The sequence below is a fragment of the Netta rufina genome (assembly GCF_964035555.1).
Source record: "Netta rufina genome assembly, chromosome: 3".
NCBI classification, from domain to species: Eukaryota; Metazoa; Chordata; class Aves; order Anseriformes; family Anatidae; genus Netta; species Netta rufina.
The window spans coordinates 3,721,249-3,737,004 of NC_140125.1; the positions used below are offsets into that span (position 1 = coordinate 3,721,249).

General features: G+C 39.7%; 1 protein-coding gene across 3 annotated transcripts in view; it reads left to right on the top strand.

Moving 5' to 3' along the window:
* ACYP2 (acylphosphatase 2) overlaps positions 1-7,681 on the top strand; it is a 42,614-nt gene extending 34,933 nt beyond the window's left edge. Inside the window, exon 4 of one of the 3 annotated variants that reach the window (XM_084284126.1) lies at positions 6,706-7,678. In XM_084284126.1, coding sequence (XP_084140252.1) covers positions 6,706-6,820 — 115 coding nt within the window. In that variant the 3' untranslated portion in view covers positions 6,821-7,678. Of the gene's footprint in view, positions 1-6,705 lie in introns of all 3 variants that reach the window. The other 2 variants (XM_084284127.1, XM_084284128.1) reach the window with 2 other exon arrangements.
* The last annotated feature ends 8,075 nt before the right edge of the window (positions 7,682-15,756 follow it).

Below are 15,756 nucleotides of genomic sequence, written 5' to 3' on the forward strand. Positions count from 1 at the left end.
TACGTCAAGTTTACCAAAATAATTAACAAGAAAATCCACATCAGATCTCTTGTGTAGCACATCAGAAAATCTTCAGATTTGGTTTCATTTATTTGGGGGATCATTCGCCTCTTTAAGATGTAGACATTTAATGTAGATCAGATATGAATAACAAAGTAAATTTCAGACTCATTTAGCGTGGAAAATATGTTCAAGATCTTCAAATCTCAAATTTGAAATACAAAAGGTTGAATTCTGTGCTAGTGCAAGCTAGTAGTGATCTGTTACATAAAAAGAAAATCTTCCCTGATAACACATACAGTTTGCAACTAACATCAACATTCAAGCTACTTTTCTCAGTTTAATGAATAGAAATGAGACACCAAAATATATGTATTTGAAACTTACTCAACATTGTCACACCTAATTTGTACCTTTGGTCTCTCAGTTTCTGCTAATTTGTCCTTGCTGTTGATATTATTTTCAAGTAGTATGCTGAAGAAACTTGTACAATGTACTCTCTAGAGAAATGCTAGCCTTGAGTACAGCAGGGTTTGTCAGAAAAGGAAGAAATACAAACAAATTAATAACCTTCATTTGTCAGCTGTGCTTATAAATACAAATTCAGACCCTAGTTTTGATTAAATATTTTTTTCTCCCCTTTCTAAAACAGCTGTGGACTTGACCCACTGGATATTTTAAGAACTGGCTGTTGTGATTTATGGAGCAGCTAGCAAGCAGGCAGAAGCAGTGCAGTCTTCCCCATGCCTACAGGCTCAGTTCTATTCTGGGGCACCACACCTACGCCTGAGCAGGTTGCTTGATTTCTGGCCCACGCACTTGTTGGCCTGTATCCTTAGACTGCTGGTGTTTTTCCTTGCTTCCTTTAATGCACTGAAGTAACCTGTCTCTTGGTTTTGATTCGTTGGTGGACTGTGGTGGGGTTATCCTAGTACAAGTGTTAAAATTTCTCTCCCTTGCACTCTGTCTTGTTCTGCCTCTGCTAATTCCCCCTTCTTGCAGATATGGGTATGCAAAAGGTGTGAATGTGCAGCTACGTGCACAGCTTTGATCCTGCCCGCAGTATTTCTGGTGTTTTATCAAGCAATAAGCACAAGAGTTTAAAAATCTCTTGCTGCTATTTCCCTGAGGGGAGTGCAGCAGTTTCCATGGCAGCAGAGGCCCCCTTTAGTACAGCTCCACAAGCAGCCACATTTCAGGTCAGGCAGCTTCAGGTTTTACCCCAAGCTAGAGCCTACATTCAAGAATTAAGAAAAAATAAAATAAATACAAGGAGCAGAGGAAGAAGATTGGTAGGAGAAATTTGACTAAGTTTTGATTGAATCCTCTTGACTTTATCCTGCACCAAAATGTTTGCAAGTCTTCCCTGGATTTTTCTGGGGACCCTTTGCACATTCCCTGGCTTCAGAATGTTTTCTCTATTTTCTCTACCTTAACTGCTTTTGCTAAACTTAATGCTAAATGTGGTGGTTTTTTTCTTAGGCCATACAATTCAAATAACATCGGACAGCAGTGTTTTCAAACACTTGTTATTAAGGTTTTTGTTACCTTCCTGTTACATTCTTTCACATGAACACTTAACTTTATAAATTGTTTCCACATTCCTCTCTTACTGTTAGGGCCATGCAACATGAACAGAGGTGGAGGGGTAGTGGAATGGCTCTGCAGTAACTTATGAGCTGTAACATGCCTCTACTATAAAGGCTGCAAGAAGCTTCAGCTTTATGTGAATTTAAGGTGTATAAAACAAAAAGGCTTTAAGTACAATCTTCCTAGTCCTTAAGACTGCAGAGAAAGCCATGGTTTCCAAGCCTAAAGTTCTTTCTAGATGGTGGAAAGCCAGACAGCAATGAAAAAATTGCATATTTCTGTTCTGCAGACACTTAAATATAAGGATTTAGGAAACCGTGACAGTACTGTTTCAGAATACAACAACATTTTGGAGATATTTCATAAATATTTGCAATCCTAGTCTATACACTGTCACAGATGTAAATACAGTCTTCAGAAAGCAACATTCTCTCAAATACTTTATCCCAAACAAAGGGAAATAAATTGTAAACACACCAGTGCCTTTATTCTCTCCCCCTCTAAATACAGCACACATTTCGCTTGTTCTACTGTAAGTAACGCTGAGGTTAAGACAAAGAGAAACAAATATATTCCTAAGCTGCGCCTGGCTCACCAATGTTGATGCTGTAGATCACTTTTCAGGTCTGTTTCTAGCATTGTAGGCTGTAAAATGCTGTAGTCTCAGTTATATGTAGAAAGCCCAACTAGTTTATTCTAAATAAGTCACCGTAGAAGCATCCTATGTGTATTGATGATTTGATACAGTATCTAGCAAAGGAAAAATGTCTTGTTCATTTATGTGCTTGTTTGGTATGCCTACAACTTCCCCAACACTTGATAGATTCTTTCCTTGTAAATGACACGGTACTTATGAAAGATGCTGTAATATTAGCTCTGGAGAAGTCATGGTTCTTTGAAGCAGATTAAAACCATGCTGTTGAAACAAATCATCCCCAAAATGTGTTTTGGCAAAAGTTTCTCACCTTATATGTGCCTTAGCCTCAGAGCTGGCCCACAGGAGTGTCATTAGTACAAAGTGTGGTGGTCTTTTCAGGTGTGGAGACTAGGAATTTATATAATGCTGTCATTCTTCTGTGAGTGGTGAGCAGCTGTTATTCCCTAAATGATCAGACATGGACCTGAACCAGAAGCCACGTGGTAAAAACCACATGTCCTTAAAAAGCGACGCAGCCAAACCCTTAAACCGTTTCCTCTTGGGTCAGAACTCAAGTGTAAGGGTTCATAAGAAACTGCTGATAATTCATCACTTTCATTATTGCAGATTTTCTTTTTTACTTCCCCGCTGTACACCAGCAAAGGATGGCAAGGCTTCTTTCTTGTGCTGCATCCCATCTCGTAGGGAGTGATGAGCTGTGTGCTCTGCCACTTCCCACGCCTGCACCTACTGCATGACTTCCATTTTTCTGTACCAAAGCAGGAAAGATTTTGCTTAGAGCATAGTGCAAACAAAACTATTTCAGAAAATGTTTGGTTTTATAGTATAGATTCTGTTCTCTTAAAAAGTCTTCGGGAAATCCAAGTCAGTCTGCTGGCTGCAGTACTCAAAGTGTGGTGTTTTTCATGTCTGTGCTACCATGACCTTGTATGACGTAGGCAAAGCTCCTTAAATGATACTTCCAGAGAAATACCTGTGGGAGCAGTGCCCTGGGCGAGGGGACACCTGATGGATGGAGCATGCTTGAGCAGGCCCCACTAGCCCCACGCTGTGCCCGGGGCCGGGTGAACGGTGTGTGTGTGCTTTCACAGGTGTGCATGGCCGGGCACCATGGCAGAAACGGCCCTTGGGGTGCTGTCTTCCAGCCATGCACTGAAGGAACATTCCTGGTTGCCTCGGCAACAAGCCGGAGTCCCTCGGCAGGGCCGGCTTGAGCACAGAACAAAACGGTTCTGACATGCTTTGGTGGGCTGAGGGCCCGCGCAGCCCTCAGCCCGCCATGGGATGGGCAGAGCTGGGCGCAGAACCTTCCGGAAGGGAGCTGGGTGGGCTCCCGGTGGTGGCACGCGTCTGAGTGAGCCAAGCAGCGCTGGGCGCTCTCGAGGCACCGTGAGGAGAAGGCCTGGCAGAGCGGGCGGTAGGCGGGTGGTTTCTCGTCCCGCCTCAGGCAGCTACTGCAGAAATGTGCCCGTTAAAATAGCCATTGAAGGGTGAGCTGTGGGCTCGGCTCCTGCCAAACTTCATATTATTTATTTATTTATATACGTATATTTATATATATATATATATATATATATATATATATAAAGGGGTGTCCCCATTTGAGTTGGCCTGTCCCAAATGGGGGGGATGAGTTGTCCTACCCGCTCCCGAGGAGCATCGTGCAGCCACGATCAGGTCGGTGGCTGCTGTACGCGGTGAGGTGCAGCTCCAAATGCCACAAACTGGGTAATGTGCGGTACGTGCTGGGTGGCCTGAAGTTCATGGCGTGTGAGAGAGCTAAGGCTGAGAGAAGTAGTAGGGGGCGCAGAACGTGCTGTTTATTTGGGCCTACTGATACCAATGGCATTTAAAATGGTTCCAAAGATATCTTTAGAGATGCTGGAGATAATATTTTCTCATTTGTAGATAAATGAGGAATGATCTACAGTAACTGTATACTAATTGTAGCAGATACAGATTTCTTGCTTTGTCAGCTGGTACAAAAAAGTGCTTTCTAGTGTTAAGTGTATGGTCTGTTTTGTGCAAATATGAGGAAAGATGGATGAAGAACTGAGCCCCTACAGCCATGCAAATCTGAGGTAGGGAACAGCTCTGACTTTCTTCCCTACTTCCCGCATGAACTAAAGTTACATAAATGTGTCATATAAGGTTTTAGTGGAGATGAATTGTTTTATCTGGACTCTTACTGTTCTCACTTTAGTCTTCTCCATGTGAGACTGTGGAGCTGACAATAAAGCTTGCCCTGCATGGAGTTTGTAGTGTTACTTTGTACATGCAGTGGAATTTAAGAATTGGGAGCAGCCAAGGACTCAGTTGACCTTAAGTACAGCTGTGAAGGCTGGCAAGGAAGATGTTTCTGATTTTTGTCCAGGACAAGTTCACCTTAAAATGAGAAGAGGGGTGGCCGTGGGGGTTGTGTTTTCCTGTGGATGTTTCACTAGCCTTCTAAAAATGGTGTACTCAGATTTTTGCTTCAGGTGATTTAGCATTTCAGATGTTTTTCTTTCTGATTTTAGGCCATCCACCTATATTATATACTTATGCTGAACAGGGCCCCTTTCCAATTTCTCATGAGGGAATTTTGGTTCAGTTACTAGGCTTTTTTCCTTCTGTTGAGATACCTGGTCACCCTAGGACTCAAGCACCAAGTGCTATTCTGGTTCACTCATGTATGTCTGTTCCCATGCTACACTCCTTACTGCAAAATTTTGTCTCAAATACACAAGAGGGGATGTTCACAACATGAAGCAAAGAATGCAAGGTGCGAAGATGCATAAACATCTGACAAATGTTTCTTAATTTGAACTGCTGGCATAATTTATAGACTAAATTAAAGGTTGTCACAGGAGGTTGATTTTGAATGTGAGAAGTCAATCTGTGGGTTGTGTCTTCCAGGGAGTCTTTACATATAGAGCCTCCTTTTTAGTGGTCTAATGGGAAGTAGGCTTAAAAGAGCTTTTTGTCTCTGCAAGGCTGTAATCCTTCATGCTTACTGCTAGGGTTATGTTTCAAGGTATATGAAGGCTAACAAATACCTGCATTAAGTGTTAAGAGTATGTATTTCTTCATAATCAAGAACCTGTGCAGAGAGTTTAAAGAATGAAATTAGTTGCGTAGATGCTCAGTATAGGCTTGGTGCCATCCGTGCTAGTTCTAAGAATAATAAACCACTTGTTTCTTGTAGTCATCTAAGATATCTCATGTCTTTTATACAATTTTTGATAATGCAACAAAAAAAAATCTTGTCACATACAGGGTCTTGAACAAGGTACGTTTTGATCTCCCTATTTTCATTTATTGTCTTAAGCAGCTTGAGTGCACAGTTCTAATAAAGACGCTTAGGTGCAAGATGGCTGCATTTTATAATCTTCTGTGTGATTTTGCAAGGGATGAATTAACTTTAAAACAACTTCAATGCTCTTCAAATGAGAATTTAAATGAATAATAGTAATATTTTAATTGCAGTTACATGCCTACAATTTATGTATCACTGAAGTTATAAAAAGTATTGTGTGGAAATACACTGAAGTGTTATAGGCTAGAGTATTCTTTCTTCTTAGTTTTCAATACCACAAAAAATCCTTAAAGTGCGTTTTGATAAAGAAGCCTGTAAAGAAGCAGATGTCTGCAAGTCAAGTGTTAGTGCACCTCCTTTTATCACCAGTGGCTTATTACTAATGTGCCAAAGTTCAAATTGCTGCAGCACAGGAAGATGGCTGGTATGTAGTTAGGAGCAGCCATCATACTGTCAGCTTCTGGACTGTTACCTCCCTGGAATTTATGTTCAATACAGTTTTTTAGTGTGCTGTGGAAGAAAAAAGCAAGAGCCAAATGAATTTGATTGGATCATAATGCAAATGCATGTAAAACTCACTGAATTTTGTACAGGTGTTTTTTTTTTTTTTCCTCCCCATGTTTCTTATTTCTTTGATATCTCATAATTTAATACTGCTTTTTGTTCTGTAATTTTGGTTTGTTTGCTTTATCCTTTTACTGGGTTTGATAGTGTCATTTTTATTTCAACTTGTTTCTTGTTTTTGTCAGAACAGGGTAAACTGGCTGTTTGAGTTTTTTTTCTTGGTACTTTTAAAATTATTGACGGCTTTGAGGTCCTTGCTACAAGTATAATATTCAATCTGCAAAGCTGATACACCCATTTTAAAGCTATTAATTTGGGCTTAAAAGGGGTCATTACATAAAAAATTTACCAGACAGAAAAAGGCTACAACAGACTTACTTGCTGTTCTATAATATGTTTTGAAATGTTGACACTTAAATGCAAAATGAACTTAAATTAAAGGAGTCTGGGAGGGGAAACAAGGTAACTAAACATTTGGCATAGTTTTCTTATTAAAAGACTGTACTTATGGCTCTTAAAAGGGGAAGCATGATAGGAGAATAAACACTACATGTACAGTTGTTTGCATGCTAACCCTCTCTTATTTTTCTTGCAGGAAATCCTGGCTGACTAAAGTTGGAAGCCCAAGTTCTCGTATAGACAGAACAAATTTTTCTAACGAAAAGGAGATTTCCAAGCTTGACTTCTCAGGATTTAGCACTAGATACTAATAGAAGAAAACATCGCTAAGCACAAAACTGGTGTTTCTGCTGCATGGTATTTTCTGTGCGTCCATAGAATGTCACAAACACTTGGATGCTTTCTGTACTTGAAATAGATGATTGCTGTTCACACAAAGTAAGAATTCTTAGTTGCTGTATTAGGTATTTCACAACATGATTGTCAATGCTTAATATCTAAAGTGTCAATATCTAATTTATTGCATCTTGAAATCTATATAAGTCGCTAAAAGTATCATTGATTATTTCTGTACGGTGATACTTGTTATTACAACCATATGAAACCTAATCTTTACACTGTAAAGGATAAATAAATAATCACTATGTTCTACAGTTCATAACCTCTCCAGAAATTAATAATTCAGAACTGGAACCCTTAGAGAGGTATGATCTATAATACAGAGGTATTAGAATATTACTTGTGATAATTTAAAATAAATGTGCATTGCTTCAAACAAAAATTAACTGCCTGTGGTTTTAACATACTCTAAGGTGATGCAGGTACTTTTTGGAACAGGATGAGGAAACGCATTGCCTCTCAACCTCTTTTCCTTGTCTGCCTAAAGCCTAAATCTCTACTGATGAAAAAGGATATTCCATTCTTTTTGCTGTATAATTTTATCGAAATTAACTGAGGATTTCAGTTACTGTCCTTACTGGATGAGTATTTGCTCATCCAGTGAGTTGAATTGGGTACAACAGAGTACACCCCCAGAAGTCATACCAAGTACATAAATGGTCTTGAGAAAATTGAATCATGTGCTTGCAATAAATACTGGATAAGTCTCTGCAATATTGGGGTTTTAGTATTTTTTTCACAGTTATCAAGGAGTCTGTTAGGGCTGGAACTGACTTACACCTTCAATTTGAAAGTGCTTCTGTGTCAGGATTAGTCCATGTAGGAGGACTTCAATAAAATCTTCAGTATACCCAAGCAGGCTCCTGTGTGATCTGGCACCAGGTGCGAACATGCAGTGATGGCGGCTCAAGCTGTAAGTCCCTGTGAGAAGTATATGGACCCGAAGCTCACTCACTGCTTACCTGGCCTTTGGTGGTAGCTGAGCAGGGTCCCAGCCCCCTGCTCTTCTCTGTGGCTCTGTCCTCGAAAGTACCCTTGCAAAGGGCACCTAAAACTAGATTTCTGCTGGCTGTTCTGCACCTCTTCGAAGGATGGATAGTGTCAGTTTAGACAACGTCCTCAAACATGCAATTTTTATTTTTTAATTCAGAAAAAATGACGACATTTTGTAACGTAAGTATTGTACCCTTGTATATGTGCAGAGCAAAATGTGCATTGGAAAGTATATTTCTAATGACTACTAGATTTATTTTCACTGGTCCTTTGTGTATAAAGCAGTAAAGACTCCTTTCTAGAATTTGCAGAAGTTACTTGTAAATTGTTCTAGTTCATACTGCATTTGACTTCTGTAATTATACAGAAGCATCTTTTGTTAAATTCATTGTGAATAACCCTTGTTCCACTCAAATGGTAAATGGCAAAGTTCAAGTGTAGTAGTAGCTCAGTAGAGGTTGCATCCTCTCTGAGAACTGTATCCTGTCAAACACAGTTCACATTTTCCTTGAAGCTACCTGGCATAAAATACACCCCCAAAGGCTTTTCCAGCCAAATTGTTTTGGTCATGTTGTGAGAAACAATGACAGAGGAAGGCGGAAAATAAATAGGACGCTAGATAGACAGGAAGAAGAGACAAAGATGGAATTGTTATTCTGATGTTTTCGCATGGGTAGAGCTGCGTGATAACAATGGCTCAGTAACTGCACCCTGACTCCACTAGAAACGCGAGGCTTGGGAATAGGTATCCAGCCATTAAAAAAAAAGGCTAACTTTTGGGGGAATACAGTCTGCTGGTTATAAACCTTCAGAAAGTTAAATGGTGAAAAATTTATGTATATGTTTCACATGGAAAAACAAAAACAATATTTAAAATGATAACAAGCACTTTACTGAAGACTTTGAGTGCCTTTTTCAACCAAAGGAAGTCAGAAGTTACTACTAATATTACAGTATTTAAGTAAATACAATTTCTGTGATCTCTGCAGTTCTGGGCACCACAGTACAGAAAGGATGTAAAACTGTTGGAGAGTGCCCAGAGGAGGGCCAAGAAGGTGGTGAAGGGACTAGAGGGGAAAACGTATGAGGAGCGGCTGAGGTCACTTGGCCTGTTCAGCCTGGAAAAGAGGAGGCTGAGGGGAGACTTCATCGTGGTCTACAGCTTCCTCACGAGAGAGAGGAGAGGGGCAGGCGCTGACCTATTCTCCTTAGTCACCAGCGATAGGACCCGAGGGAATGATGTCGAGCTGTGGCAGGGGAGGTTTAAGCTAGACATCAGGAAGAGGTTCTTCACCAAGAGGGTGGTCGCACACTGGAACAGGCTCCCCAGGGAATTAGTCACTGCACCAAGCCTGTCAGAGTTTAAGAAGCGTTTGGACTGTGCACTTAGTCACATGGTCTAAAATTTTGGGTAGACCTGTGTGGTGCCGGGAGTTGGACTCAATGATCCTTGTGGGTTCCTTCCAACTTGGGATATTTTATGATTTCTATGATCTGGTGCCTGTATGCTGGAGGCTAGATCTTCTGTTGAGTCTTAGTGGCACAACAGGTTTTGTGTGTAGTAACACTAAGCCTCTGCTTACATGCTGGACTTGAGTCTATCAGATGAAAAGATGGTTGATTCTGGAATACATCTGTAACCTTCCTCTGTGAGTTGACAAGACTGCTGTTTTCAACATCCATTTTTCTCTTGTTTAGTAATATGACAACAGGCAAAAAATACATGCCAATGTCTTAGTGAGTTTAGCTTTGAGCATTTTTGCTGTTATTTAAAATTAAAATGCACGCACCCATACACCTCCTCCTTCTAGCTGAAGGCAAAGGACCAAAATGGTGATGAGTAGCAACATATAATATAGGGCTAGAGCATGTCCATGTGAACTTGCGGCTTAGCCTGTTACCAAGGTGGGGGCTAATACTTGAATTGGAATGCCACTGGCATCCTGATGCATGGCTTCAAAGAAAGTCCTTTACCTAAGATTTTAGTCGTTTGTTGTTGCATTGAAATCAAGCTTGAAGGCATCATCTCTGTTCCTAACTGATGACAGATAACTATGTTTTATTCATGCAAACCCCTGCAGTACAGTTAGGATCCTGTATTTGTCTAGGCACGTAGTCAGCTTGAACTAACTTGTTTAACTCAACAACGAGGGAAATGTTCCATTTGCACAAAGTGGCACCTGCCTTACTTGTGGGTAAACACAACCATGTAGGACGTCTGTCCAGCTGGTCATTGGCAACAAGCAAATCATGTACTTCTGTGGAAATATGTTGCACACAAAATGGAGGCTTGTGCTGACTGCAAGAAATAATAGACTGAAGCTTCTAAGTGGTTCACATAAGACGGTGTTGTCAAACACATTGAAAAGAAGTAGTGTACAGGACTGAGTGTGTCATTGTTGATATCCTGAAAAAGCTGTTATAAAAGAACAGACACCAGTCTGTTTTTTACATCTTGGATGAATTTTTCCAAGATAGATATTTGAAGGCTGTTCAAAGTAACTTCTGTTCTCCGTCTGAAAGGTCTTTCAGATTGAGGCAGGATGCAGTCCTGCAGTGTGAGCAGGTCAGGAAGGCTTGACAGTGAACCTGTGGCACAGCAACGCTTAGTGGTAACTTAGGTCTCTTGGTTTACTGGGGAGGATAGCAAGGCTGGCATATGTGCTGGTGAATTTAGAGGCTGTGAAGTTGGAAAAGCAGCTTGTCTGAGGAATTCCAAGTCTGAGCACCGTCATGTTTAGGTAGTGTTTGACCATTTGTAGGATTTGGTTGCTGGGAAGCATTTTTGCATGCTGTAAGTCACATGTTGCTGTGTTACTGCACCTAATGAAATGTCGTGTATTGTATGTATAGGTGCATGCGGTAATCTTATTTGTTTAATCCTCAGATTCTGTTAAAGTATCGTGAGTCCAAAATATCCAGCTTGTGGAAACAAAACATACGCAGAACGTCAGAGCAGTATATCTAAATGTAATGAAAACACCAGTGATTTTGAGGAGCCAATGAATTCCGACGGTAAGACAGAAAGGGAAGAACAGTTAGCTAACTAGACACGAAAACTAAGTTGACACCTTCTTCCTTTTTCTACTTCATACTAATATCAGTCAGGTATAACTGTAGATATTCTTTATTTTTTATTTAGAATTATTTATTTCAATACAACACAGAAAGAACAAGCGATATATAGTCCAGGTCCATTTTTGCTGTACGTGGAAATAGTTTTCTTAAAGCCTGGTTAGAACTGAACAAATTTCACATTAGTTTCTGAATGTAAGTTATGCATCAGGTCTTTGAATTTGCTCTTTTGTTTACATGGTATGTTCCTGTGTTGTCCTAAGTCTCATGGAGTGGGTATTTTAGAGTACAAACAGATTCTGGATTACAAAGACTGTAGTGGGTATATGTGCACATGCATGATTTTGCAGTAATTAATACTTCTAAGTAATTAGTACTTCTAAGTATGGTTCAGAGGCAGGAGAGATGATCTTCTGTACATAATTTAGAGAATTTATGAAGTGCTTGGATGTAATGGCCCTATGGGTTATATAAGCAACTATAGGTCTGTTAGGGGCAGAGTTCTTGAAAGTATTCTTTGAACCTCCTCCCCTATGTCTGAATAGAACTTCATCCTTAGCAGGAGCAGAGAAGTTGGTGGTGTGTAGTGTTCCTGAGAATTGCATGTGTTGAAAACTTCACTCTTCATGACGGTTGGAAGCTGAACTTTGGGGAGTTTAAAACTGCCAGTTTACCATGGAAGTCAGTTCTATCTAATACCTGCAAGCACTGATGGGAAATTGTTCCTAAAGTAAATTAGAGAGCAAAGGTATGTACCAGTTCACCTTGCATTAGTTATTATTGAAATAATGTCTGAAGCTTCTGAATAATGAGCAACCGTTTGTTGTTGTTGTCCACGTAATTAAGAGATTCCATGCACATTTGACAATTAGGTAAAAGTTAAGTTAGTTGGCATTTAATAGGTCTTCATTCTTCTGTCTTAAAAGGACCGAGACTTCTGAAAGTCTGTTCCCACTATTTTCAGGCTATTTGTGAGTTCTGAACAATGTTTAATTTCTTGAAAGAAAACTTCGGGCCAGATTCTATTCTTCCGTAATTTAAGAAAGCTTGTGTCATTAAACTGTAGGACTGGCAATGTTAACTAAAATAGGAGCTTCACTCCTAGATGTATGTTTGAGGTGTAAAAAGAGCTTGATGTAGGAAAGAAATGGTATGTTATCTCAGGAGAGGTAGTGAAAGTACTAAACAGTCATGTTTGTTGCTGTCCTTGTACAAGTGTGTTGCGCTTACAATATGAAGGTAATGTTTATATTGGATTAAAGAGTAAATATTTAAATCTTCACTATGCAGTGAACCGGAAATGAGAATTCTGTCACATCAGAAATGATATTATCTTGTGTCATACTATTTACCCTCAACCCTTACAGTGATTTAATGTAGAATATGGATATTCCACTATAACTACTCATTCTTCAATCTTAATACAGAGAAAAGCATGGTGGCGTTTACTACCATACTTTCTCCTATGTGACACCAATCTGTCACTTTTAATTTTCGTGATGGTCTCTGGGGTTGCCTTTCTTGGCTTTCTTTATTCTTAGAAAACGGCATGCATGTTTGCTGCTGGAATCCTCTTACTAGACAGACAGAATGAACAGGATTAGTCAGGAGAGTTTACTGATTAATGCATAGCTACCTACTACTACCCACTGAAAAGTACTCTAATTTGAAGGAAACACTGTATAATGAAAGGTAATGGGGGGAGGAGGTGGGGGAGAAATGGTGTGCACTGTTTTTTTAGTCTGTCTTTACAGTGGCAGTTCCGTAAATTAGAATTTCTGTAGCGTTGTTCACTCTTCAAGGCTCCTCAGTGTATAAGTACTAGAACTAAAGTCAAGTTATTTCTGCATCAAAACCAAAAAACACCACAGTGACTTGAAATAACTGTGCTTGTCCCAGTTCATTCAATATTAACGTTAATGTAACTCAGTAAGAAATACTGAAACAGAAGATCAAAGGAGGAGCAAGCTCACTTTTAGTAAATGGATTAAGAGTTTTTTCTAGTCAAAATTCAGGGGTGGTTTAACAAATTGTATAGTAGCATAGTAGCTTCCACAATTAGGTAATATATATAGATACAAGTATAAAATATAATGTTTGATGAATCAGTTCATAAATCAGTTGTGAAATGTAATCTCCTTTATATCGGAAGGTAACAGCACTAAGAATTATACTCCAGACACTGTTAATGGAAGAGTATGAGAAGCTTGGATGGTGTTAGGTCTACTGTTTGAAAAGGCACCACGGGTCCCTTTGTGGCTGTGCACAGCAAATAGTTTCTAGGCTTTAACTAAAATCCACGATTCCTCAGCTTTACAAGTAGGAAAGTCACGTAACGCCTTCTCCTGCATTTGATAAAAGAAGAGTTGTTCCTAAATGCGGATAATAGGTCAATACCAGGCTTCTTGAAGATGTGGCTCACAGTAGAAACTGATGTGCACAAGTAGATAGGGAATGACAAATTTGTTTGGCAGTTTTAAAGGCTGGAAGACGTGTTTTTGATCCACATGCATCTAATTAGCTTAAAGAAGTAAGTTTTGTGTGTTGCAACCGTGCCGTGGTGTCCATGGGTTAGCTGATATTTGAGGAAAAAAAACAACTGTGTTCTTCCAGTCTTCTTAAGACCGATTGTTTTCCAGATCTGATATACATAGTACACTAAAACCAAGCTGAATTAGAGGCATGCCTGGAATCCCTAGGGTTTCTTTATTAGCTGAAAGGTAACCTGGCATTCACTTGTATTTGGCAGGGAGATAACAAAATAAACAATGGAGAGACACAAATTCTGTCCTCGGGGCACTAGCTTATGTTCCGTTGGAATGCTGCCATGGACTTCAGTGGGAGCGGTAATTGGTCATGCGACTGGAGGAGCGCTATCCAAGCAAGGAAATGCATTGTTAATGGGACAGCTTGAGAAGTGGTAGATAAGATACACTAAGTTGCTTTCTCAGTGCAGGCTCTTTTTCCTGTTTCAAGAACTATCACTTTGGCTTCAGAAACATTTTAAAGCCTGAACTTTCTTGCATGAAGTTGACCATTTGAAAACTTCTCAGATACTGTCCTATCCCAACTAAACAAGCAATTACTAATTTCTGTTTACAAAGTTTTTCCCTAAAGAGTGGCAGCAGAGATAAGCGGACATGTACAATCTGGAGAAGCATTAATAAGAATAAAAAAGCAATACAAATTAGCTGAGAGAGACCTAGGGATGGTAAATAAGACACGAAGGGTGCTGGAACTAGACCTTTGAAATAGCTCAACATGCAGAAATATACCTGAGGATATTTGAAGCTGCAGGCAGTGGTGTCACTGGAAGTGAGTTCTGGGTGAGCGTGTTTATTCTTTTCTGTTTAGAAAAGGCCTGGCTGGGAAAGAGGGTCTTAGCAGAAGGGGTTCTATCTTGGAGGAGTTGTTGAGTTTGGGAAGGCATTCAGGAGATGTTTAGAGGAGAGGTCAAAATGGCATCTCACCTGTTTGATGACAGCATCTTTGTGGTCTGGACAGATCACAGATGGAGACATTTAAGACTTAATGTAACTCTTGCACAATTGGTGATTATTTTTCTCTGGCTTAGACACAACAAGCCTCAAACTTTGTATGGCACATACTGCTGAACTGTACAACTTGTGTACTGCAGCTTAGTTCAGTTGGTGGGAGAAATCTTAGTACCAGGTAGGAAAATCTGTATGGACTGCAATGCGCATCTCTAGATAAGGGAGGGGCTATAATAGGAGTATCTCGTGCCAGAGTTGTCCATGTCTGCAGTCAGGAAATAGGCAGACAAAATATTTGCAGATCAAGTTAAAACCAATTAATGACCTACTATATAACTCAGAAAAGAACTTGTTCAGTTATCTAAGTTTGCTGACACTTTGAAAACACACTTCAGAAACAAAATGATGACTAAATAGTAATGTGTACTGCAAAGAATGAGTGATACACCAAACTGAATAGGATTTGGGGACTGTTTATCACAGTTAAGCCATAGCCTGAATACTGTAATGCTGATTAGTTAAATTCATTGTGCAGACAGTATAATCTAGCAGTCAGTAATGTGCCTGTGAGAAGGAAGACACTGTTTCTATCACTTTAAACTAAATTGTAGGCACAGAATGATTGAGGTTATGCTTTCTCTAATTTCCTAGATATGATACATTTGTAACAACAATTTTGGCTGAAGCAAAGTCTATTAAGACTACTGAATCCTTACAGTGTACTATTTAAAGTGTTCAGAAGAACTGTGAAATTCACCACTAGTGGTGGACTCATTTTCTACTTTCAGTGATATGACATTTAATCTGGTCTGAAGTTAATGTTTCTTAAACCAAAAATGAGATTTTGATTCCTCTAGATTCTTAGCTCTTCAACAGACTTTGGTTTGCTGGATCCAGATGAACACACGACGCTTTCTTTCTGTGGTAAATGCCCTTCCAAAGCTTTTCTGCCTGGAACAGTCAGATGAGTAAGAGTACTTAGTGCCTTTCAACCGGCAGCAATGGAACTGATTACCAAAGCAAGGATTTGCCAGATACATGTGGAAACTAAGGCACAGAAAGGTTGAAAGATTTTGTCTTAGTCATTTCAGCTGCAAAAGGGATCTTTACACTTCTACCACTTTCAGACTTCTGAATTCTGAAGCTCACTCAGAACCACGGTACGGGTTAGGAATAGAGCACAGTATGCACTATGTATCTATAGTTAATGCATATAGGAATAGTCGCTGTGTAAGACATGTTGGCGCTGTGTCATCTTTATTTAAATAGCCACGGGATGCATAAGT